Genomic DNA, 25,622 nt, shown 5'->3' with positions numbered 1-25,622 from the left:
GGTTCCTGTCTGACCATGGGAAAGAGAACAGCCCAGGAGCAGGAAGTACAGAGAATCAGAGCTCTGTACCTGGGTAAGTACTGGGGGAGATTGGATTCACTTACCCAGGGGGAGGTTCCTGTCTGACCATGGGAAAGAGAACAGCCCAGGAGCAGGAAGTACAGAGAATCAGAGCTCTGTACCTGGGTAAGTACTGGGGGAGATTGGATTCACTTACCCAGGGGGAGGTTCCTGTCTGACCATGGGAAAGAGAACAGCCCAGGAGCAGGAAGTACAGAGAATCAGAGCTCTGTACCTGGGTAAGTACTGGGGAGATTGGATTCACTTACCCAGGGGGAGGTTCCTGTCTGACCATGGGAAAGAGAACAGCCCAGGAGCAGGAAGTACAGAGAATCAGAGCTCTGTACCTGGGTAAGTACTGGGGGAGATTGGATTCACTTACCCAGGGGGAGGTTCCTGTCTGACCATGGGAAAGAGAACAGCCCAGGAGCAGGAAGTACAGAGAATCAGAGCTCTGTACCTGGGTAAGTACTGGGGAGATTGGATTCACTTACCCAGGGGGAGGTTCCTGTCTGACCATGGGAAAGAGAACAGCCCAGGAGCAGGAAGTACAGAGAATCAGAGCTCTGTACCTGGGTAAGTACTGGGGGAGATTCACTTACCCAGGGGGAGGTTCCTGTCTGACCATGGGAAAGAGAACAGCCCAGGAGCAGGAAGTACAGAGAATCAGAGCTCTGTACCTGGGTAAGTACTGGGGAGATTGGATTCACTTACCCAGGGGGAGGTTCCTGTCTGACCATGGGAAAGAGAACAGCCCAGGAGCAGGAAGTACAGAGAATCAGAGCTCTGTACCTGGGTAAGTACTGGGGGAGATTCACTTACCCAGGGGGAGGTTCCTGTCTGACCATGGGAAAGAGAACAGCCCAAGAGCAGGAAGTACAGAGAATCAGAGCTCTGTACCTGGGTAAGTACTGGGGGAGATTGGATTCACTTACCATGGGGGAGGTTCCTGTCTGACCATGGGAAAGAGAACAGCCCAGGAGCAGGAAGTACAGAGAATCAGAGCTCTGTACCTGGGTAAGTACTGGGGGAGATTGGATTCACTTACCCAGGGGGAGGTTCCTGTCTGACCATGGGAAAGAGAACAACCCAGGAACAAGACCTCAGATAAATTGTCCTATATTTCTGCCCTTCTCCCCTTTCCCACTCTGATTCCTGCCCAGTTGTTGGCGGTACAGATGCTACAGGTACTTAAAGACTCACCGGGGCCCGGCGGGTAGCTGAGGTTCCTGGTTACTATTTCTCGTATCCGGGCGGGCAGACGAGATGGGGTGGGATTGGCTGGGTCTCCACCAATAGTGAGGCACTTTTCTTCAGGGGAGTTCAGCACCCGGGCAGAGAGTTCCTGCAATGAGATGAGAGGGGTCATTATTCTACTCATTTGATAAAGTCAGGATACAGTAAAGGGGAACTTCACCCAAACACTGTGAGTTGTGCAATAAAAGAAAAAGTCACATGAGATTCTGTTTCACTTGAATAAAATCTCTTTCCACATAGCGACAAAATGTCTGAGAAATCACTTTGTTTTACCAGTAATGAAGCTGCAGAAATCCTGGTCCCTATTGGGTCATTCAGTTCCCTAAAGCAAAGTGACCCACATTATGGAAAGATATTGGTTTGTGGTCCCTGAGGCCCCTCATCAGGACAATAAGGACAGGGGCCCCAGACAGAGAGAGGGGCCCATCAGCAAGAAAATAGTTTCAGTACCATTAGCAGTGACTGTGGGAAGCTCAGATAAAGGCAGGAACATGTGACACCTGCTGGCTAAGAATGCTGGGAGTTGTAGTTCCTGTGGTTGGGATCAGTGATAAGGAGCAGAAGGACAAGTATAAAGGACAAGCTGCACCAACCTCTATAATTGCCTCCAGTCTCTGCTCTGTGGAGTCCGGCGTCTCCTCCAAACTGCTCATGGGTTCAACTCTGGGGGCATCCGAAAAATGAAGCAGCCCCCCCAAATTCAACCCCCAGCCCGGCTGCTTCTAAATCTGCTGTGAGTCTGGGACCCGAGTGGAAAGAGGACTCGGCTGGATGGGGGGTATTACTATAGGAACCCGAGTGAATGGGATTAGAGTGAAAGCTCCTCCGCCCCCTTTATGAGCAGCAAGTGTCTTTGTGGGGGGTGGGCACTTCCCACTTTCTCTCGGCGCCTTTTATTTGTTTCCCTCCCTGGAAATAAACACTCCCCCCGCTGGACAATGGGACGGCTCTCCCCAAAGCTGTGACTGACCCCCGCCCCTGCGCTGAGCTCCAATTGCTCCTCTAGAGGTAAAAGAGCACCCGAGACTCTCCAAGGGTAAGAACCCCATCTTGTGCAGCAGCTGGAGAGAAATCGGCTAGCAGAGGATGATGGGAAATGTAGTCCAACAAGTGGCAACCAGTAATAGAAGTATGAAGATATATAGCAGAGTGAGCAGCCAATGAGCAGTCAGTATGTGGTGCTGGTGCCAGTGGGTACCAAACTAACGGTCTCCAATGGGAGACATACACAGTGGCACTAGGACCCAGCAGATCTGAACTCTCACAGCAGGGGCAGCAGCACAGGACAGTCCCTCTGTAACCATGGCAACACCAAAACTTTCAGGAATTGCACCCCAGCCCCCTATACACACAGCAGCCATGTGACCAGAGATTTAACCCTTACACTCCCAAAATCACAATCATGTCTTGCATCTAATATTAAAGGGGAACTTCACCCCTAAACCTTTTTCCGGTTCTGACACTTGCTTCAATGTATCTCAGTTGTACTGAAGGTAATTCAGAAGTCAGAACCAGCAGTTCCTCCCACACATCTCACATTATTCAGTGTAGCCTGGAAAGTGATTTGGGGGCAGTGCAGAATAGTAGAAGTCATGTTAGTTATGGGGGGGGGTGAAGGGGTCACTGGGCTTATGTGTCAGTTAGAAGCTGAATGTGTCACTAGGCCTTTAAGGTATTTCAAAACATTTAAAGATTAAAAAACCGCACTGTGAATAGTTTTCTACTCCCCAGCCTCCTTTCCTTTCTTTTTTCTCTTTCTACCCCTTTTCTTTATTGTTTAATTAGTTGTTAAAACTCAATAATAAAAGATTAAAGAATCCAGTTGGATTGGGTCTAGTAACCCATAGCAACCATTAAAGGAAAGGAAACATCTGATTGGTTGCCATGAATCGCTAAAGCCCTGGGGGCGGAGCCACAGCAAGCCCATTCATTGGATACCAGTAAAGGAGTATAATAAGGGGAGGAGCCTGACATTGTTACATATAAAACTGGGGCTCAGACAGGAAGTGACTCAGAGGGGCTGCTGGGAGTTAATTGTATAATAATATTGTAGAACAGTGAGAGGAGGAGTCGCAGGTTAGTGGGGGGAGGGGTACAGGGAACATCAGTGACATGTCAGTGACCCCCCCACTCATTCTCGTCACTGAGCAGATAAATGAGGTGATGAGACAGAGAAGTGACGTCACAGAGAGTGTGTGGGGGAGGAGAGGGTGGGGCTGAGGCAGAAATAACAGACAAATACCCTCTCCTGGGTCACGTGGCTCCGGCGCCTCACGATGACGTCACTTACCCGACTCCACTTCCCCCGAGTCCCCCCGAACTCTCCGGCCCGAGACCTTCCGACTCTCTCGTCTCTTCCCGGGACCCGCGGCTCTGGGCGGGGGGAGGAGTGGGGGCAGGGGGCGTGGCCTGGGAAGGAGGGTCGGACTGGGGGTCGGAAACACTTGGGAATCTTCTTTATTTGTTTCAGTCTCAGGAGGACTTTATATCTGATTTATTGTCATTTTGTACCGAATGTTTATTTATTACACTGACCCCCCCCCCAATATTCTACTGACCCCCCAATATACCCCCCAATCCCTCCCAACATTTTGGAAGTAAAAAGAGGGACCACGTTTTTCGCCACGCCCCTTTGTGTGGCCACACCCCCTAAATACTAACGTTCACAAATCACAATGTGTCCGGTTATTATAGTTTGAACATATTTCTCTTTATCTGAAGTTACTGTTGTTTTGTGTCTCCAAATTGTTACAAAAGTATCTTATCTGCACCTGTGGCTTTTCTGTGCTCTCTGCCAAGAACCAATTAAGTGACAAACTTTGTTTCTTTTTCTGGCTGTTCAATGCAGAGAAAAGCGGGACTTTCCAGTACAAATGAGGGACTGTCCCTCCAAAAAAGGGACAGTTGGGAGGTAGCCCCCCCCCCAATATTCTACTGACTCACCCCTCCCCCTCATATCTCTCTCTGTCCTACTGGGGGTCTTATAAGATTTCTACTAAATTGTCTTTAACCTTCAGCTCAACACTTGGTTTATTTCCTCTTCCCTCCTCAAACTGTCATTTATTTTATTATAATACACAAAAGCCATGAATATCCTGTAAATTATATCCTTATAAACGGTGAGTTCTGATGTCATCAGTTATAAACGGTGAGTTCTGATGTCATTTCTGTCACATGACTCACTGAAATGTGTGTATTATAATAAATAAAGTTCCCCCAGTTGCAAAATATGAGGATATTAGAAGTTACCTCGGAGTTCCATGACCTGTATAAAAACACTCGGCCTTCAGCCTCGTACTTTTATATGGTCATGAAACTCCTCGGTAACTTATAATATCCTTATATTTTACAAGAGGGGGTACTTTATTCACTATATTCACTCCTGGACTTCTGCTGTAATCTTCTTTATTTACTGTATATAAATCAATAACTATGTCTTACATCAAACATAACTTCTCTTCTAATTAACCCTCTACTTTCAGCCCCTGCTCTTCCATCAGCTCATGTGTTTTGTCACTTCTAATATCCTTATCATTTAAAGTAGGGGGTACATTATCCCTTATAATACATGAGTGATACTCAGAGTTCCCTGTATAACTCAGCCTGCAGCCTTGTGCCTTTATATGGTCACAGAACAACCCCTCAGTGACTTCTAATATCCTTATCATTTACAGTAGGGGGTACATTATCCCTTATAATACATGAGTGATACTCAGAGTTCCCTGTATAACTCAGCCTGCAGCCTTGTGTCTTTATATGGTCACAGAACAACCCCTCAGTGACTTCTAATATCCTTATCATTTACAGTAGGGGGTACATTATCCCTTATAATACATGAGTGATACTCAGAGTTCCCTGTATAACTCAGCCTGCAGCCTTGTGCCTTTATATGGTCACAGAACAACCCCTCAGTGACTTCTAATATCCTTATCATTTACAGTAGGGGGTACACAAGTGCTAATCAGTAAATCCATGGGGTGAGGCGGGGGAGGGACGCAGTGATCAGATAAAGGAGCAGTTAGCAGGGAGTGTTCGTTGCTATGGTAATGGCAATACTCACCTGGTGCAGGTATAACAATGTGACAGGGATTTCCTGAGAGCAAAACTGTAAATTAACCCCCCCATGACTGTTTGACTGGAGGGAAGAGTGAGGGGCAGTTTCGGGCAAGGTGAGACCTGGAGGGCATTTAGGTTTGTGGGTGGAGTCAACTGAAATCAGGAAAAAAAAAGGGAAAACACAGAAACTGCCCCAAATGTCCCAGAGGGGGTAAAATTCCCAACTGAATCCAAAAGGGAAATGAAACAAGTTCCTGGTTCAGCTTTACTGTATTTGTTATGATATGGTCAGTACTATGGGGACCCCTGCCCCCCAACATCCCAACCCAATTAGATTAATGTGCAGTTGCCCCTCCCATTGCTTCTATAACTGCCCCGGGGCTTCTGGGAACGTCCCACTAGGTGTTGGGACATTGTTACAGGGAGTTGTTACTGGGAGTTATTGCAGGGAGTTGTTACTAGGAGTTGTTGCAGGGAGTTGTTACTGGGAGTTATTGCAGGGAGTTATTGCAGGGAGTTGTTACTGGGAGTTGTTGCAGGGAGTTGTTATTGGGAGTTGTTGCAGGGAGTTGTTACTGGGAGTTGTTATTGGGAGTTGTTGCAGGGAGTTGTTACTGACAGTTGTTACCGGGAGTTATTGCAGGGAGTTGTTACTGGGAGTTGTTGCAGGGAGTTGTTACTGGGAGTTGTTGCAGGGAGTTGTTACTGGGAGTTGCTTCCATTCAGAGACAAGACTATTAGTAGGTTGGGCAGTGATGTTGGGGATCAAGTCAAGTCAAGTGGATTTTATTGTCATTTCAGTCATATACAGTAAATACAGTAAATAGACTCACAGTTGGGGTCCCAGTTCATCCCACAGGGGTTCAGCACTTGGGTAATGGGTCAATAGGGGAGAAATTGGGTTCACTCATACCTCCCAACTGTCCCTTTTTCGGAGGGACAGTCCCTCTTTTTACAGCTGAACCTGCAGTCCCTCATTTGTACTGGAAAGTCCCTCTTTTCTCTGCACTGAACAGCCAGAAAAAGAAACAAAGTTTCTCACTTAATTGGCTTTTAGTAGAGAGCACAGAACAGCCAGAGGTGCAAATAAGATACTTTTGTAACAATTTTGAGACACAAAAAAACTGTTTAGATAAGGAGAAATATTTTCAAACTTTAATAACCTGCCAAATTTTGTAAAATTAACATGGTAATTAGGGGGTGTGGTCATAGAAATGGGTGTGGTCAAAAAAATGCTGTTCTATATGTGTGAAAAAATTTTTTGTCCCTCTTTTTACTGATAATGTTGGGAGGTATAGTTCAGTGACGGTCAGTACTGAGGGCACCGGGGGGGGGAGGTGGAATAGGAGAGGAGATTCTGGAGGGGCAAATAAAAGCACATGGGAATCACCAGGCACCCCAAGCCCCTGAAGTCTTTTAGGGGTGAGAAGTAACATAGGAATTAAGTGAAAGTTACAAATAACTCCCCGCACCCTGCAGGATGGTCCCACTGTCCCTCGCAACCACTCAGGGGTTCAATGTTTAGTTGTGTGTGACCGGCCCCTGGGGGCCCCGCTCCCTGCACTGCTGTATCTAAAGCCTCAAACTGAGACGTTGCCATAGAGACCAATTGTTCAAGGGACAATGAATTTTAGGGCTGAAAGTGCAACGGAATTGAGACGTTTGTTCTGTTTAAATTATGGAGACAGTCCCGGGCCCCAGGGGGCCAAACCAAACTATTCATTCCATAGTCACAATGAAGCAGCCTGCGTATTAGGGTTAAACCTGAACCCCAAGAAACTCATTCAGGTCCCCAATGTTCTCACTTAATGGACAGACCCCCCCCATGTCACACATAAGAATTTTCTCTACATCATACTAACAGTTAATTTAAAGGCAAACTAACCCTTTAAGGATTTTTAACTAAAGAAGCACCATATCCACTATCTTGGAAATCAGTTGAATCCCTAATATTTCATGAAGGATTTGGCTGAATCCTGAACTGAATGCTAATTTGCATATACAAATCAGGGTAATAAAGGGTTAAAAAGAACCGCTCGCACATTGCAGTTTCCTTCTTCGTGTGATTTTAAGGATTTGGTTTGGCCCATTCCACAGCACTGAGGGTTAAGTGAAAGAGACAGGGGCACCCACCCTTGGGGTCTCAGGGAATAAAGCACAATGGCCAATCACAGGCTCCTCTTGTTACAGATAAAGGGAAATTTGGGGATTTAGTCTCCCCCTAAATTGGATTTGTTTAATTCACAACAGGGGGTGACTGGGGATCACTTGGTACATAAGGATTCCATGTCCCTCCCTGTGCAGATCTGATATGGGAACGACCACATGACCCATCCATTTAAATCCAGAAATCACATGACAATAAGGGTTCGGCCAGAATCTGGGACCAAATCTTGGGTTTAGTTTATCCCTAAAATATTCGGATGTGACACTGAGCAGCAGCAGGTAGGTAAGTAGGTAGGTGAGTAGGTAGGCAGGTGGGTAGGTAGGTAGATGAGGGTGGCACAGACATTGGGGTGAAATGAGACAGAGGGGAGCACATTTCTATGGCACAAACTCTCAGGGCAGAATGGGAATTTGTCAGTGAAGACCAGTAAAGGGTCGGGCAATAACCAATAGGATGTTATAAAACAGGTGACCAGTAAATTCTTCCTGCTGATTGGCTGCTGTTAGTGATTTGCACCTTTGAAGGGGTGGTTCACCTTTCAGTTAACTTTTAGTTATTAAATGGCTAATTCTAAGCATCTCTTCAATTGGTCTTCATTTTTTTCACTTTGTGAATTATTTGCCTTCTTCTTCTGACTCCTTCCAGCCTTCAAGTGGGGGTCACTGACCCCATCTAAAAACAAATGTTCTGTAAGGCTACAAATATATTTTCATTGGTACTTTTTATTCCTCATCTTTCTTATTCAAACCAAAAGCATGGTTGCTAGGGTAACTAGGACCCTAGCAACCAGATGGCTGAAATTGCAAACTGGAGAGCTGCTGAATAAAAAGCTAAATAAGTCAAAAACCACAAATAATAAAAAATGAAAACCAATTACAAATTGTCTCAGAATATCCCTCTCTACATCATACTAACAGTTCATTTAAAGGTGAACAACCCCTTTAATGCATTTTCCTATATGTATGTACATACCTTGCATGTAGTCCTCCCGGCAGCTTTGCAGCTGGTCTTTTTGTATCTTATGGGTTATTTTGCCTTTGTGAAAGAGAGGCAGAGACTTCTGACTGATCCCTCCCCACTTACCTGCACATGGAATTCCTGCTGGATCCTGGGCTCCCACGGGGGGTGAATGAGTGGGAAGGTGGGGGGCTCCCTGTGCCCCTGTCAGTGTGAATGACACAGGTGAGTGAGTGACACAGGTGAGTGCAGTGAATGACACAGGTGAGTGAGACAGGTGAGTGCAATGTCAGGCAAGTCTCCTGGGCCCCCACCCCTTCAGGGCAAATGAAAGAGCTGTTGTGGTGGTTGTTAGTAACCAGACGAGGAGTCGTAACTGCCAGTGCACAGTAATCCTTGCAGCTTGCCCAGCGCTCCCTAAGCCTATTAGCATTGAGCTACTAAACACACGCCGCTCAGCATAGCAATAGTGTGGTTGCTGGGGGCGGGGCCAGTTGCTATGGAATATTCAAACGAGTGAATGGCTGTGACTTACCTGTGGGCCCCTAAGGTCAATGGGGTCAGATGTGAGCGAGTGAACACACACAATTTACCCCCAGTGATATGAGGGATGGGGCAGGGGGGCAGGGAAACAATAAAGTTTAGTAACTGCCACAAACTGACCTCTTGACTGTGCAGCAACACTTCTCTACAGACATGAACTCAGCAGCTCAAGGAAAGGCCCACTCTCACTATTGCTTAACTACAGCTCCCAGAATTCCCTGAGAAGCCAAGCAGTGTGGAATGTCTGTGTAATACAGAAACAGCAGTTTTATGGCAGAGGGAGGAATTGCTAAGTAGCTTATTTCCCTAATTACTTCTCATTTATATAAACCAACATAATCCACAGTGCAGTGTACACAACATACATCATTCCCAGTGAGCTTACAATCTAATGTCCCTTACCCATGAGTCCCTGTTCCAATGGGTTTACAATCTAAAGCCCCTATTGTATTCCCATTAGTCCCTGCCCCAGTGAGCTTACAATCTAAAGCCACTATTCCCATCAGTCCCAGTGAGTTTACAATCTAAGGTCCCTATCACATTCTGATCAGTCTGTGTCCCAATGAGCTTACAATCTAAGGTCCCTATCACATTCTGATCAGTCTGTGTCCCAATGAGCTTACAATCTAAGGTCCATATTACATTCCCATCAGTCCCTGTCCCAGTGAGTTTACAATCTAAGGTCCCTATCACATTGCCATCAATCCCTGCCCCAGTGAGCTTACAATCTAAGGTGCCTATCACATTCAAACTATTGCCCAGCACTGAACTCACCAGTTAAAATGCCCCATGTGCCATGACCCTAAGGCCAATCAACACTTGTGGGTGCAGCACATGTGCCCCTATAAATGCGCCTGATGTTTGGGCCTGGCCCCGCCCCCAGTGTGACATACGAACAAGAGACACGCCCACTTGCAGATAAAAGACTTTATTGGTTATTTCCGCACACGCGGCTGCCAGCAAGGGGGGGGGGGGGAGTAAATAAGAGACAGATATAAAAATCCAAAATCAGCAATTATAAAAAATTCAGTGAGAGCAGAACCACCTCTGATTATTAGGAACCCCCTCCCCTGCACCCCCAGATCCAGAGAAGAAAGAGCCCAGTAACCAAGTAAAGTCCATTAGGAAGAAGGTCCCACAATAAGGGAAGGTGAAGCTCCTCCCCCCATTGACTAAAATTTTTTGGTATTAATTTTCCTTCGGTATTGGGGGGGGGGGGTTGGTAAGAGACTATGGAATGTTTATTGCTGTGGCACTGTCCAATCAAAGGGTTAACTGAGAGGGGCCAGTACTTGCCCATTTATAGGGCTCACTCTGATTCTCTGGGCTGTTCTCTTTCCCATGGTCAGACAGAAGAGTAATGAAGGGGTTATTACTGCATGAATCTGTATGGGTCACACGCAGTGATATAAAGGAGTTTTATGTAGGAGGAGCTCCTATAGCAGCAAAAGATCAATCACCTGATCGACATACAGTAGGGCTGGGACCAATCACCACTCACTGGCTGACCATGGTGAAGAGAACAGCCCAGAAGCAGCAATAACGACTCTGCACACAGTGGGTGTTACATTCACTTACCAACAGGGTGGTCCCTAATATACAGAGGAAGGAACATTCCCAATGATCACAGACAGTAAAGGGAAGTAAATGCTCAGAAACTGGTAGGGGAAAGGGTTAAATGACATTCCCTTTAAAGACTTGAAGGCACTTTTGGTTTATATCAAATAAAAACTTCTTTAGATAAAAACTGAAATCAGTAAAGGGGGACTGGGTTTTTAGGGGAGAAATGCTGTTTTTTTGGTAAAAGCTGAATAATAACATTTCCCACTGACGCCCTTTATATTAAATATAGATATAATATCTCAATACATTCTTATAGGTCCATTTATCCCAGTGCCCCGGGGGGATCTGCCCAGTATCACTGGTACTAATGGTCAGCTGGAAGTGTGTCCCTAGTGATACTGGTCAGGGATACTGGTCAGTCAGGGATACTGGTCGGTCAGGGATACTGGTCAGTCAGGGATACTGGTCAGGGATACTGGTCAGAGATACTGGTCGGTCAGGGATACTGGTCAGTCAGGGATACTGGTCAGGGATACTGGTCAGAGATACTGGTCGGTCAGGGATACTGGTCGGTCAGGGATACTGGTCGGTCAGGGATACTGGTCAGAGATACTGGTCAGTCAGGGATACTGGTCAGGGATACTGGTCAGAGATACTGGTCGGTCAGGGATACTGGTCGGTCAGGGATACTGGTCAGAGATACTGGTCAGTCAGGGATACTGGTCAGAGATACTGGTCAGTCAGGGATACTGGTCAGAGATACTGGTCAGTCAGGGATACTGGTCAGTTAACAGTAGGAATGGGCCGGCCCAGTGGGTCCTGAGAAAGGCATCAGTGTAAAGCCAGTGTCCCATAGACTTTTTCTGGCCCAGAAATGACCCACAGTCCCAGCAGCACCAGGTAGGAAGGTAGGTAAGTAGAAAGCAATGAGAGATTGGGCTGCCCTTGTGCTCCCCCCTCTCTCTCTCTGGACCCCCATACAGCAGTTGCATAGTTCTACATAGTGATCAACTGAAGAAAGAAAAAGGAAGAAATAAGAATTATATATAAGAAGCAGCTCCAGTTCATGTGAATAGAGAGCGGCGCCACCTGCAGGCTCCAAACACACAGTGCAATGAAGCAAATATTCATCACATGTTCATGTCCTGCTGGGGGGGGGGGGGTCTGTGGCCCAACGTTTGGTCCCACCCGTGACATGAAGAGCACAGTGTAAATGAGCGGGTGCAGCAAACAGTGAGGTGCTGCTGGGTAATGTAGTCCAGAAGGAACCCCTCCCCCAGGGAAGATGAAGTGACTTCTCTGCAGCTCAGGAGTCACAATTAACAATAATCACTGGGGGGGGTTCAGCCCGTCCTCTTCAGAACTGCACCCAACCCGGGCTTGGCTGCCCACCAGTCGCCCTATGGAGAGAGCAGGAGGGTTAGTGCCGAGTAATAATCCCAAATATTCCTTTGCCTTAACGTCCATTGTGTCTGTCCCAACCCACATGTAACAAACAGGAGGTTCCCTATAGACAATTACATGAATAATTCCTTATAAACAAGACCTTTACTTCTCCTTTAACTCACCCAGATGCCTCAGTGAAATCCCCCCACACATCTGAAGAAGTCGGGGGTCCTGCCCAGGATGACGGGGCACCAATATCCAACAACAAATCTGCAGCTAAAGGAAAAAAAAAAAAAAAAGGCAGATGGCAGCGACTGGTACTGGATGTGGCAGCTACTGGTACTGGTACTGGATGTGGCAGCTACTGGTACTGCTCCTGGATGTGGCAGCTACTGGTACTGCTACTGGATGTGGCAGCTACTGGTACTGCTACTGGATGTGGCAGCGACTGCTACTGGATGTGGCAGCGACTGCTACTGGATGTGGCAGCGACTGCTACTGGATGTGGCAGCGACTGCTACTGGATGTGGCAGCGACTGCTACTGGATGTGGCAGCGACTGCTACTGGATGTGGCAGCGACTGCTACTGGATGTGGCAGCGACTGCTACTGGATGTGGCAGCGACTGCTACTGGTACTGGATGTGGCAGCGACTGCTACTGGATGTGGCAGCGACTGCTACTGGTACTGGATGTGGCAGCTACTGGATGTGGCAGCGACTGCTACTGGATGTGGCAGCTACTGGTACTGGATGTGGCAGCGACTGCTACTGGTACTGGATGTGGCAGCGACTGCTACTGGATGTGGCAGCGACTGGTACTGGATGTGGCAGCGACTGCTACTGGATGTGGCAGCGGCAGCGACTGCTACTGGATGTGGCAGCGACTGCTACTGGTACTGGATGTGGCAGCGACTGCTACTGGTACTGGATGTGGCAGCTACTGGATGTGGCAGCTACTGGATGTGGCAGCGACTGGATGTGGCAGCGACTGGATGTGGCAGCGACTGCTACTGGTACTGGATGTGGCAGCGACTGCTACTGGATGTGGCAGCGACTGGTACTGGATGTGGCAGCGACTGGTACTGGATGTGGCAGCTACTGGTACTGGATGTGGCAGCTACTGGTACTGGATGTGGCAGCTACTGGATGTGGCAGCTACTGGATGTGGCAGCTACTGGTACTGGATGTGGCAGCTACTGGATGTGGCAGCTACTGGATGTGGCAGCTACTGGATGTGGCAGCTACTGGATGTGGCAGCTACTGGATGTGGCAGCTACTGGATGTGGCAGCTACTGGATGTGGCAGCTACTGGATGTGGCAGCTACTGGATGTGGCAGCGACTGCTACTGGTACTGGATGTGGCAGCTACTGGATGTGGCAGCGACTGCTACTGGATGTGGCAGCGACTGCTACTGGATGTGGCAGCGACTGCTACTGGATGTGGCAGCGACTGCTACTGGATGTGGCAGCTACTGGTACTGGATGTGGCAGCTACTGGATGTGGCAGCTACTGGTACTGGATGTGGCAGTTACTGGATGTGGCAGCTACTGGATGTGGCAGCTACTGGTACTGGATGTGGCAGCTACTGGTACTGGATGTGGCAGTTACTGGATGTGGCAGCACTATATGGGATTGGCTGTTAGAATTGTTGGGCAAAATTGGGGGCTGTGGGCAGTGTTAGATACCTGTGCTGGAGGTGGTAGCCGGCTGGGCAAGGCAGTGCTGGACAGGACTGGCAGTCGGAGCAGCTGGCACTTTAGCCCCAGGGGGAGGCGGGAGCAGATTGAGAGTGCCACTGAGAGGGCGTGGCTTTGTGCTGCCCGTGGCTCCTTCTTTTTTCTTCATGTTCTAGGATAAAAAAATAAGAGAAATCTTGTTGAACCTAATGGGAAGCCAAAACCTGAAAAATAGAGCTGGCACCATTCCACACCCCAAAAATATGGCTAAATTAAATAAAGTCCAGGAGTCTCAAAATATTTGTTAGTAGTACAAAAAGCTTTATTTACATCTTGTATAAAAAATAAAAGCCCGACGTGTTTCGTGTCCCCCCAAAAAAATATCAGATGGGATACCCCCCAATTTCCATTTTCATAGGCCTGAGCTGCCCCTCATGTCACTTGTCGAAATTAGGCCAAAAGCTGGCGATGCCCAGGCCACTTCCAGGCAATGCTGGCTACTAATTCTCCCCACTGGACATATGAATCTGTCAAGGAAAGGGTTAAGGATAGAAGGCAAATCTTACAGCAATGTTAATCTTGATGGTCTGTCCCTCCTTAAACCCAAGATCCAGCTTGGGCCCCTGCTCCGGATTCTGAGCCTGTTTGGCCAATTCCGCCTGTTGTTTCACCCACCTGCAAGAAACACACACAATCAGTAGAACAGCGGCTGAAAGGCTGACAATCAGTTCCAGTTACTGGGCAACACTTTATTCTGAAATGGTTCTGAGTTGGGAACTCACTTGAAATGATCCTGTAACGCAACGTTGAAGTCAAACGCGTCTCCTCGATCAGCAAAGCCCAAGCCAATGAATGCTCGACGGCCTGGGGAAACAGAATAACAAATATATAAAAAAAATATAGCTTGTTATGTGCCCAGAACATTCCTTCTCTGTATATTTGTATTTATACATATGGGAGGAGGAGGTGCCATATTGATTCCCTTAGACAGTACAGTATGAGGGTATAGCTTATTGTGTGCCCAGAACATTCCTTCTCTGTATATTTGTATTTATACATATGGGAGGAGGGAGGTGCCATATTGATTCCCTTAGACAGTACAGTATGAGGGTATAGCTTGTTATGTGCCCAGAACATTCCTTCTCTGTATATTTGTATTTATACATATGGGAGGTGCCATATTGATTCCCTTAGACAGTACAGTATGAGGGTATAGCTTATTGTGTGCCCAGAACATTCCTTCTCTGTATATTTGTATTTATACATATGGGAGGAGGAGGTGCCATATTGATTCCCTTAGACAGTACAGTATGAGGGTATAGCTTATTGTGTGCCCATAACATTCCTTCTCTGTATATTTGTATTTATACATATGGGAGGAGGAGGTGCCATATTGATTCCCTTAGACAGTACAGTATGAGGGTATAGCTTATTGTGTGCCCAGAACATTCCTTCTCTGTATATTTGTATTTATACATATGGGGGGAGGTGCCATATTGATTCCCTTAGACAGTACAGTATGAGGGTATAGCTTATTGTGTGCCCAGAACATTCCTTCTCTGTATATTTGTATTTATACATATGGGAGGAGGAGGTGCCATATTGATTCCCTTAGACAGTACAGTATGAGGGTATAGCTTATTGTGTGCCCAGAACATTCCTTCTCTGTATATTTGTATTTATACATATGGGAGGAGGAGGTGCCATATTGATTCCCTTAGACAGTACAGTATGAGGGTATAGCTTATTGTGTGCCCAGAACATTCCTTCTCTGTATATTTGTATTTATACATATGGGAGGAGGAGGTGCCATATTGATTCCCTTAGACAGTACAGTATGAGGGTATAGCTTATTGTGTGCCCAGAACATTCCTTCTCTGTGTATTTGTATTTATACATATGGGAGGAGGGAGGTGCCATATTGATTCCCTTAGACAGTACAGTATGAGGGTATAGCTTATTGTGTGCCCAGAACATTCCTTCTGTGTATATTTGTATTTATACATATGGGAGGAGATGTCAGTACAGTATGAGGGCACATATCACAGATACACTGGGGGTCGTTTATTAACACTCATCGGCAGTAACCCACGTCGACCAATGAAATTGTTGCATTCGTGGTTTTACCTGCAGCTGGCAGAAAAAAGCCAATCACTGATTGGTTGCTGTGAGATACTGCCCATGGGTAACTTTGCCCAGTGTTGATAAATAAGTCCCAATATATTCAGTACAATGGAGCCTGTGTGTTAGTTCCAGTGAGGAGAGGAGGGAGGCTGAAGAAACATTTAATGAGGGTCAGTGCCCATGGCAGGTGCCAGGGAGTGGTGTATGGAGGGCGCTGGGAGTTGGACTCACCGTTTCCGTCTTCGATGCAAATGACAAAGTATCTGCTGGAGTCAACGACACTTTCCACTGCGATACTGGGAAACTGCTCCACTGAAGCCTGAGCAAAGAGCTCCCCTGGGGCAAGAAAGAGGGGGGTCAGAGGGATTGTGGGGTACAAGGGGGGAGGGGCGGGAGCTTGATCAGTGTGTGTTGGGAGGGGCAAGTGTGGGGGAGGGGCATCAGGATGAAGGGGCGGGAGAGAAGAGAATGGGGAGGAGTTTAGGGGGCAGAGATTGGGGTGCTGGGAGAGTTGGGGGGTACAGGGGCAGCTCATTACCAGAGATGCGGTCCTCCAGTTTGATGAAGGCCATTTTGCCCCGGGAGGTGATGCGCAGGCGGCCGGTCCAGGCCGGTTGATCGAGTTGCCAGTCGGCGGCCCTGGGGGAAGAGACAGGGGGTGAGGCGAGTGGAGGACAAAGACAAAGGTTGGGGCAGTGGGAGGGAGTTTCTCACCTGTAGCCCCGGTTAGAGGCGCGAGGCGGAATCCGGTACACGTGCACTTCCGGCTTGACGCAAACCACCGACTCGTAGTCAGCATCCGCCATGTTGGTACTCACAGGACTTCCGCTATCCACATCCGGGCAACTCCGCCCAGCGAGGCGGGAAAGGGCAGAGCGGCAGCGGAAACCATCGACTCCAGCAGGAAGGGATAGAGGGGACACGTGAGCTATAAAGCGTGGGAGAAACCTGGGCACTGGGCGGGGCAAATGCTGATTCCCTCAGCCAATGACAGAACCGTTGCTATTCCACTAGTTATGGCTGTTATGATGTATTTATTGGGAGGGAGAGAGAATATCCCCAGCTGCCGCGTCACTCTCTGTTGCTTCTGATTCTGCTTTTAGTTTCAGCTTTAATTACATCTCCATTGGTCCCTATCGGACTGTAAATAATAATAATAATACACCCACATTCATTTGCTATGGAAATGCCTTCAGGGTACGGTCACTTCCTGGTGTTACGGCCCCTTTAAATAAAACATAAGGCGAATTCTCGTGTGTTGGACTCAATGCTCCCTCTAGTGGCCTCACTCTGGTACTGCAACTCCTTCAATGACTTCCTGCCCTGGAGCCGCAGCCTCCCTACTGGCTGTTCATTATTCAACGTGCAATGTGATTGGCTCCAGGCTTCAGGGGTACATACATTATAGGGACACATAAGCCATAGAATTGGGGGGATGTGATGGAGACAGGGTTATTTATTACAGAATTCTAAAAATACAGCAGAACCAAATTTTACATTTATAGACCAGAAAAAAATGTGTAAACTCTAGGAAAGCGTGAAATCAGGGAAATATATTGGTGGGACCAAAAAAAAAAAAAAAAAACCAGTGTAAAAATAAGGAAAATGTAAATTTAGGGTATTTACAGTTGAGGTATCGCTGTATTTGCAATTGGTCAGTTTGTTTTTCTATTTTTTCTGCGGCTCCCAGGCTTCGTTGCTACGAGGTTACCAACCCCACAGAGCAGGGGTCCCCATTTTTTTTTTACCCATGAGCCACAATGAAATATAAAGAGTTGGGGAGCAACACAAGCATGACAAATGTTCCTGGGTGGTGCCAATTAAGGGCTGTGATTGGCTATTTGGTGGCCCCTATGAGGACTGGCAGCTACAGGAGTCTGTTTGGCAGTAGATCTGGTTTTTTTTTGCCCCAAACCTGGAATTCAAACATAAGCCCCTGTTTTGAGTCCACTGGGAGCAACATGTTACTCATGAGCCGCTGGTTGGGGATCTCTGCTATAGACAAGTGGATAGAGGAGGGGACGACAACCAAAGTATATGGAAGTGATAGGGGATACAGTATGTAGGAGAAAGGTCTCACAAATACATATATTGGGAGTTAAAAAAAAACCCTTTGGCAGATACAATGGAATGTGGGGTACTCTACATCAAAGGGGGGGGGGGAAGACAAAATTATGGGGAGGCCAGAACATAAAGGGAAGGTTTGGAGGAGGAAAGATTGAACAATGAGTCAGATACAGGAGAGGAACAACCCCAGTCACATGGAACACAAGGCAACAAGTTGGCTACACTGGGATAAAACGTTTATTGATACAATATGTTTGTTGGGAACAGAACATGAACATTGACGACTAGTTTTCCTGGACACCTATAGAATATTACCAAGATCTTCATGGAAGTTACTCCGATGTGAAAAGTAAGTGAAATAGAAATGGTACAGAGAGATCAAAAAGGGGGTGAGAGTCATGAATGAGATTTATTCTAGATTTCCTGCTATGTTGGACCAGTAGAGAGAGAAGATTATTCTGGGAATGTTTTAACAGTTTTAGTCCAATAATAAAGTTTCTAATCCTTCTCCAGCCTGGATGAAGGAATTTGCCAAGACTACTACCGGATTAGTTGCTTCTCAGATGGGACAACCCAAGGTGTTTAGAGTCCAATGGAGAGTTCTATCATTTCAATTTTTGAAAATGAGGGCAATTTGGCTCTTCAACAACATTTGAGAGGCAGACATCTGAAGATCATGTCAGACAATTCTGGAGGATCATCTAAGCAGAAATTTATTCAGACCAGGGGAATGGTCTCTAGACCAATAGATATTCCTAAGCATTATGAGATGTAGGGACTGCTAGTATAGATTTCACGGCAAGCAGGAACATTGCAAACTGAAGACTTTTGGTTCCCTCAACAGACAGGATCATAAGTAGTTCCTGGATGCAATCTCAATCAGGTGGCATTTTCCAAAGTCTATGTCTTTCCACCATTCCCCATTCAGAATATGAAGGAGGAGCAGGTATGAACCATCTTCATAACTCCCTTCTGGCCAGATAGTTTGATTCTCCCTACTGATATGAATGGTCAGCAAAGAGTTCTGGATTCTGCTTCATTTTCTGGAGCTTTTGACACAAGGCCCTGTTTGCCAGGATCTTGTCAGATTACAGACGGGTCCATTTATAGAATCTCCCAAAGTCATCAACATTCTTATATGGCCAAAAAGGGTCTTTAGATCCTGGTGTTCCAGAAATAAAGTTATGAGTAACAATCCTCCATTTTGTCTCTTACTCAAGTTTCTTCATGAGGGGTTTGACAAGAGATTGTCGGTCAATACTATGAGGATACAGATTTCTGCCTTATTGGATAAGTCCCTTACAAACTTTACTTTCATAAAGAGGTTTGTTAAGGCTAGAACAAAGATGCAACCTAAAGTTTATCAATCTTTCCCTTGGAATTTGTCTCTGGTTGGACTTTGCACAGCAACAAGCATTTCACTACATGTTAGAATTTTGAATTTGTTCTTAAGGAAGCTGTGCAAGTCTCCTTATATTAGAAGATTGTTTTATCAAGTGCGTTTCCTTCAAAGCTCCATTCCTAGAAGCCATTATGTCTGCTAAAGGAATTGGAGAGTTACAAGCTTTGATGTCCAGAGAACCCGATCTGATGTTTCTTCAGAATCATATAGTCCTAAGACTTCTTGCCTTTTACAGACCCAAGATGGCTGCTTCTTCTGTCATCAATGAGGAGATTAAACTTCTTTACTTTAATCAAGAGCTTCAGAAAGAAGTCCACTTCTGAATGTAGGAGGAATCTTAAAAGTCTATGTAAATCCCACCGGGAGCTTCAGAAAGGATGAGAATCAGTTTGTCCGCTTTAAAGGGAGGCATAAAGGTCTCCAAACCACAAAGATAGTCATGTTGGATCAGGGGAACCATTGAGTCTGTTCCACCATTTCTGATCAAAGCTCACTAGACAATTGTCTGCTTCTTGGTCTGAAGGTGCAGGAGTCGCTATTGATCATCTGCAGAGCAGGAACATGGAATAATTGTAAGACTTTTGTACAGCGCTACAGGGTGGACTTCTTGGTCACTCAGGAACTTTCCTTTGGCAGTAAAGTCCTTCATAATCTGACGTAACCAGAGAATCCGCCTTTTGTTCTTTAGCCCTCGTGGTTGGTCACGGTACGAGAACAAGTATTTACCCTATTAAACCCTTTTCATCTTTGTGTTGTTTTCCTTAATTCACTAGTGACCCCTTTGGGCAACTCCTATTTATGGATGGATTTATTAACTGTTTTCTCTACTGCTCCTACACAGCAGGAAAGTAAATTACGGTTAAGTACACGTTTACTACACTAGAAACGTTAGAGGCAAATGGGTTAAATGTAGAAACCAAGTTGGCGGCTTTAGGAATGGGACGGAGGGATCATTGCATTTTAAAGGAGGGAGAGGTTTTTAAAGCGGACCGGTCACCTATACATAAAAAGCTGTATAATAAAAGTTATTTGCAAATTAAACATGGAACCCAAATAATTTTTTTCTTAATTAAAGCATATATACCTGTTATAAAGGTGTTTAAATATCGGAGCTGTCAATCCTCAGGTGGGGCAGTAAATTACTTTCATTTTCCATTCAGCACTTGTGAGGTATCACTGAGTTCTCCCTATTACCCCTCCCTCCTAACGCTCTAATTGTGTAGGGCACGGTGTATGGCTATTAGGTCCCCCATTCTGGTGCAAACACAAGATTTTGGGGTGAATCACAACTTGTCTTAATAACAGTGTCCACTGAATGGCCCCTGCCTGTGTGTTCTTATTGTGTAATTCCAAGACTGAAGGAAACAGTAAAGAAAGTATTTTGCTCATCTTACATGATAGAAAATGTATTTGGAATTATTTCTTAGGGTGACAGGTCTCCTTTAAGGAGGACAAAATGAGGCACAAATGGAAAAACAGGATTAGAACCTGCAAATGTGCAGGATTGAGAGTTATTGACTATGGGTTAAATCATGGCTGATAAATACACCCAATGCCCAGGGCCACCTGTAAGAACAAGACATTTTATTGGGTCAGTTAGTCCAATACTAAGGAAGGGGCCCAGTCTTGTGCCAAGCAGACGACACCCCCTCCAATACAAATGGCTGCCAATTCTCAACTCGAAAGCAATGGAAACGGGGTGAGGAAAATACTGTGTTTATTTTACTGTACAACCATGTGACATGTCACGCAAAAGGGACATTTTGTCTATTCAGCAGTTTGTTCCCAAGGTTCGGAGCCCCAGACAGTTAAGGGTTTATTAGGCAGCAGTTCCCGTATGGCTCTGAGTGATGCCAATCAAGTGCAGCCGACTACTAAACACTGGCACTAAATGGTGCAAGCAGCAAACCCCTCCCTCCCCATTACTGAAACTGCAGCAGGATCAGCAACGTCCAGCACTGGGGCACAACAATGCCCGGCATCTCCACATTACACTTCTTTGTACTCTGGGGACAGCCCAGGCCATGAGCTGCCAGTCTTGTGCCCAGTCAATACCAGTACAGACCAGCAGAAATACCTCTCCCCCATCACTGGGGGCAGTTCCTGAGCTGCTCAGCCATCCTGATTCCAAAGCCATGCTCAACAGCAGCACATGCATCTCCCCCCCTCTTGCACACAAGGGGTTAATCTAACAAGCTCAATGCCCCAACCTGAACACCCCCCACTGGCCAAGCACCAGAATTATCCACTGCAGCCACCGTACCCCAGTACTGGAGGGGGGTCTGTGCTTCTGGGCTCTGCCCGTCAATCCATGGGCAATAAAACCTCCCGCTTGCCCTTTACATCACTAGAATCTGTTAAAACAATTCTGTCAATTAAAATGAGTCTTCCCATGCGCGCTCCATGTGGGCCCCCCCCGCACAGTTCCAAGGCTCCGCAAGCATTCCTACACAAAACCTCGATGTACTGAAGGCTGGGGCAGCCACTCCCTTCCGCAGAGACAGAATTAAAGGTTATGAACATTATTGCTGGCGGAGACTTCAACAAGAGTGGCAGTCAGAGGCACGTGGCACCCCCTTTGCTTCCTCTACACTTGGGGTGGTCTCATTAGAAAACCCCGCCCCCATCTGGCACATGCTCAGTCATGCTTGCCCATGGTGGAATTGGGTAGCCTGAGGTGAAGAGCCAATCACAGTGGTCAGAGCTATAGGGGTGGCAGGAGGGGGTCACAGTGCACAGGTTTTAAGGTCACAGTGGGCGGAGCAAAAAGGGCATCAAAGTGCAAGAAAACCAAGTCTTTCCCTCTGCTCAGGTCCATTGTTGTGACAGGGCAGTGCCACCCAGTGTGGCTTCGCTCCTCCATGTTTATCTGCCCTGTCTGAAGCCTTGAGAACCGTCGGGACCCAGCGGCTGCCGGATCACATTGTTCTGCTGCCTGATCTCTTCCACCTGATTGATCCGCGCCGGCCTATGAGGAAGCAACAAGCACAGAGTCAGCATCACGTAACAGCTCCATTGTTCTGGTACCAGGATCAAGGAAATGGGGACATTAAACAGAACTGTAGCCAATAACATGGCTAGAGAGAAATGCACTGCAGCCAATGAAAGCAACTGCCAGCCAGCTGACACTTAGCCCCATGTCCTGCTCATACAGACTGCTGTCACCAATAGCGTTTGGGGAAAGCTTTGGGTCTTCTAAAAAAAAAAAAAAATTGAGATACTTAAAGGGGAACTATTGCGAAAATGAAATATAATGTTCATCATACAGAAATAATAAACTTTCTAAATACAATCAAACATTCTGTACTGTTTCTGAAATAATAAAGTTATCTAATACATCTGCTAGGAAAGGAGCCCCCCTATAAGATATATTGGATGTAACTGTCAGTGAATATCTGACACCCAACTGCTGCATGAAGAGAGAATGAAGAGAAACAGATGCTGAGAGAGGAATAGTGAAGATAAACTTGATTATTTCAGAAACAATGCCGAATATTTCATTGATTGTATTTAGAAAGTTTCTTATTCAAATATAAAACATTTAATTTTTGTGATAGTTTCCCTTTAACAGCTAAAGCCTATGGATATCGGGGGGGGGGGGGGGAAAATAGAATTGGCTGCATTTAAGCTGAGGCTGCTTAGTAGAGCCCTTGCACTGACCTGCTGTTACCCACAGAAGACAACCCTACGAGGAATGGTCTACATCGGGTCACCCATAAAAGAAGTTGGGGTAACAGTATGCAGCTGCTCAAGTTAAACACTGGGTTTGCACAGATACAGGTCACAATTATAAAGGCTGTGCTGCCACCTAGCTGCTGAGAGCAGGAATGCAGCGGATATAAAGGAAACGGTGTATTGGGCCTTTAATTACCACCCCCTCATATAACAGAAGAGAGGGGCCCGACTCCCTGATGTTCATATTGAGGTTTAATCACCTTTCCGCCACCGGCTTCTCCTGCTCTTCCTCGGGGCTGGCGCTGCCCAAGATGCGCTTTCTGGCTTCTGCGTATTCAGCCTCTCTCTGAGCCAACGACTTCACGGGAGCAGCGGGCCGGCTGCAGGCATGGGGGCTACTAGCCAAGCCGTTAGACGTTGGTCTTTTCAGGATTCGGATCTGAGGAGGGGGGCCCGACGGAAGGGAGTCGTCCTGGATCACCACGGGGGCTCTGGGAGGAGATTTCGTGTTGTTGCTGAAGTAAAAGGAGGATCTGTTATTTGTGTTCTCATCTCACATATCAGCGCATTACTGCACCAGCGCATTATTATATCAGTATACCAGCGCATTATTATATCAGTATACCAGTGCATTATTATATCAGTATACCAGTGCATTATTATATCAGTATACCAGCGCATTATTTCACAGGCTGTATGTGAGATGGACTATCAATATGGCAGCTCCCGGCACATATACAAAGACAGAGAAGGAATGTCAGATTCACACAGTCGGCTACAGAACATAATTCCTCGTTGCTTTTTATTGACATTTACACCAAACTGCCAATTCCTCACCCCAAATCCACCTCCCAGTAACACTTACTTTTCCCTCTGAGAGATCTTCAGCTTCTTTTCCAGCCGTCGCTCTATTTCCTGCAAGAGACAGTAAATGTGTAAGAGACAGATCTCAGCCAGCGAGGGGTTAATGCTCCCAGATTTAGCAGCACCCCAGAGTAAATATGATGCTGGTTATTCGATCCCCAGGGATCCGGTTCTCTTGCTGCAAGTTTGGCTGCGGCTCAGCAATGCGCACTCTCAGCTCATCTCCCCAAATAAAGGTTCCTATGAGCCGAGGTATAAATATCTGCGCTGCATCATGTGACCGGGGCAAGGGGAAGTAAAGCAGCAAAATGAGGACAGTCACCAAAGGAACAATGTGTCAATCATGAATCCAGTGTGGGCCCAGGCCAGGCAGCTTATTGGGAGGGGGAGGAGGAATGTGGCGTCATGGGGCAATAGAAGTGACTGGTATTGAGTATAAATAAGAAAAACACCAGTATAAATTGTAACTACAAGTGTAACTCAATCACGAGCCAAAGTGAAACAGAGACACAAGTGAAAGCAAAAAGCACCACCCGAACTGCACCCGGGGATCTGCTCACTCACCTGCTCAGGACTGAGTAACAAGCCAATGAGATGTGGGGGGGGAGGGTTAGGATCAGTTTTGGGGGCGGGATTAGGATCAGGCTGGGGGCGGGATTGTGGGGCTTTGAATAGTTTACAGATTAAAGGAACAGTAACAACAAACAATGAAATTGTTTTAAAGTTATACAAATATAATGTAGTGTTGCCCGGCACTGGTAAAACTGCTGTTTGCTTCACAAACACTACTTTTGTTTATATAAATAAGCTGCTACGTAGCCATGGGGGCAGCCATTCAAAGGAAAAAAGGTTCAGGTTACACCTCAGACAGCAGATAAGCTCTGTAGAACATAATGGTGTTATCTGTTATCCATTACTTTACCTGTGCCATATATTTTTTTCAATTCCTGCCATTGCTCCACATCAGCTTGTTTATATAAACTATAGTAGTACTTATCTGTAATCTACTGTGTATCCTGTGCTTGAATGGCTGCCCCCATGGCTACACAGCAGCTTGTTTATATAAACTATAGTAGTACTTATCTGTTATCTACTGTGTATCCTGTGCTTGAATGGCTGCCCCCATGGCTACACAGCAGCTTGTTTATATAAACTATAGTAGTACTTATCTGTTATCTACTGTGTATCCTGTGCTTGAATGGCTGCCCCCATGGCTACACAGCAGCTTGTTTATATAAACTATAGTAGTACTTATCTGTTATCTACTGTGTATCCTGTGCTTGAATGGCTGCCCCCATGGCTACACAGCAGCTTGTTTATATAAACTATAGTAGTGTTTCTGAAGCAAACAGATCAGTTTTACCAGTGCAGTGCAACACTGGGGAATCCTAATGACAGACTGGAGGATTGTCCGTTACAAGGAGATAAAGGGGGTCACGTGAAGAGAAAAGTGAGGCCCCACGAGGCACAACTGGGGGTACAGTGGGAAGTAGAGGGGGAGGGGCAGTAAATGGGGGGTCGGAGGGATAAAATGCTCTGAGACAAGAGAAGTTACAGGAGACACGAGGGGGTGGTTCAGAGGGGGGAGGGAAGTCCCGGGGGCACCAGGAAGTGACCGGAGACCAAATAAGAGAAGAAGGCGCTAAAGCCTCACATTCCCGGGGCGGCGGCACATGTCGGAGTGACTGGAAGTGTCACAGGTTGGGGCGCGGCCGGACAGTCACTACCGGGACATCAATCACCCGCCCACTCACCCGGACACCACTCACCCCACTATCGGCCGCTTCTTCCCAACTCTCCGCGACCTCATCTTCTTCCATCTTC

The 25,622-nt window shown here is 46.6% G+C and overlaps 3 protein-coding genes across 5 annotated transcripts in view; all 3 read right to left on the bottom strand.

Moving 5' to 3' along the window:
- LOC108695958 (rootletin) overlaps positions 1–8,891 on the bottom strand; it is a 43,015-nt gene extending 34,124 nt beyond the window's left edge. The window contains exons 1-2 of one of the 3 annotated variants that reach the window (XM_041569887.1): positions 8,624–8,891; positions 1,264–1,405 (exon numbers count right to left, since the gene is read on the bottom strand). Coding sequence is in view for 2 of the 3 variants with exons in the window: in XM_041569885.1 (XP_041425819.1) it covers positions 1,264–1,405; positions 1,911–1,970 (202 nt within the window). In the remaining variant the exon portion in view is untranslated. Of the gene's footprint in view, positions 1–1,263; positions 1,406–1,910; positions 3,158–8,623 lie in introns of those variants that run through there. The other 2 variants (XM_041569885.1, XM_041569886.1) reach the window with 2 other exon arrangements.
- Positions 8,892–9,952: 1,061 nt separating this feature from the next.
- Positions 9,953–16,686, bottom strand: necap2.L (NECAP endocytosis associated 2 L homeolog). The gene is given in 8 exon segments (NM_001093933.1): positions 9,953–12,003; positions 12,172–12,265; positions 13,676–13,838; positions 14,233–14,341; positions 14,449–14,530; positions 16,022–16,126; positions 16,329–16,429; positions 16,505–16,686. Coding segments are annotated over 8 exon segments (789 nt in total). The 5' UTR covers positions 16,597–16,686; the 3' UTR covers positions 9,953–11,960.
- A 4,273-nt stretch (positions 16,687–20,959) lies between these two features.
- On the bottom strand, positions 20,960–25,622 carry szrd1.L (SUZ RNA binding domain containing 1 L homeolog). The gene is made up of 4 exons (NM_001091898.1): positions 25,568–25,622; positions 23,800–23,849; positions 23,195–23,449; positions 20,960–22,227 (listed from the first exon to the last, which is right to left on the bottom strand). The coding sequence occupies exons 1-4, from the start codon at positions 25,616–25,618 to the stop codon at positions 22,125–22,127; spliced, it is 459 nt and encodes a 152-aa protein (NP_001085367.1). The 5' UTR covers positions 25,619–25,622; the 3' UTR covers positions 20,960–22,124.

Source organism: Xenopus laevis, chromosome 7L (assembly GCF_017654675.1).
Source record: "Xenopus laevis strain J_2021 chromosome 7L, Xenopus_laevis_v10.1, whole genome shotgun sequence".
Classification (NCBI taxonomy): Eukaryota; Metazoa; Chordata; class Amphibia; order Anura; family Pipidae; genus Xenopus; species Xenopus laevis.
Note: the sequence above shows the minus strand (reverse complement) of the source record. Positions and strands in the feature narration are given on the sequence as shown.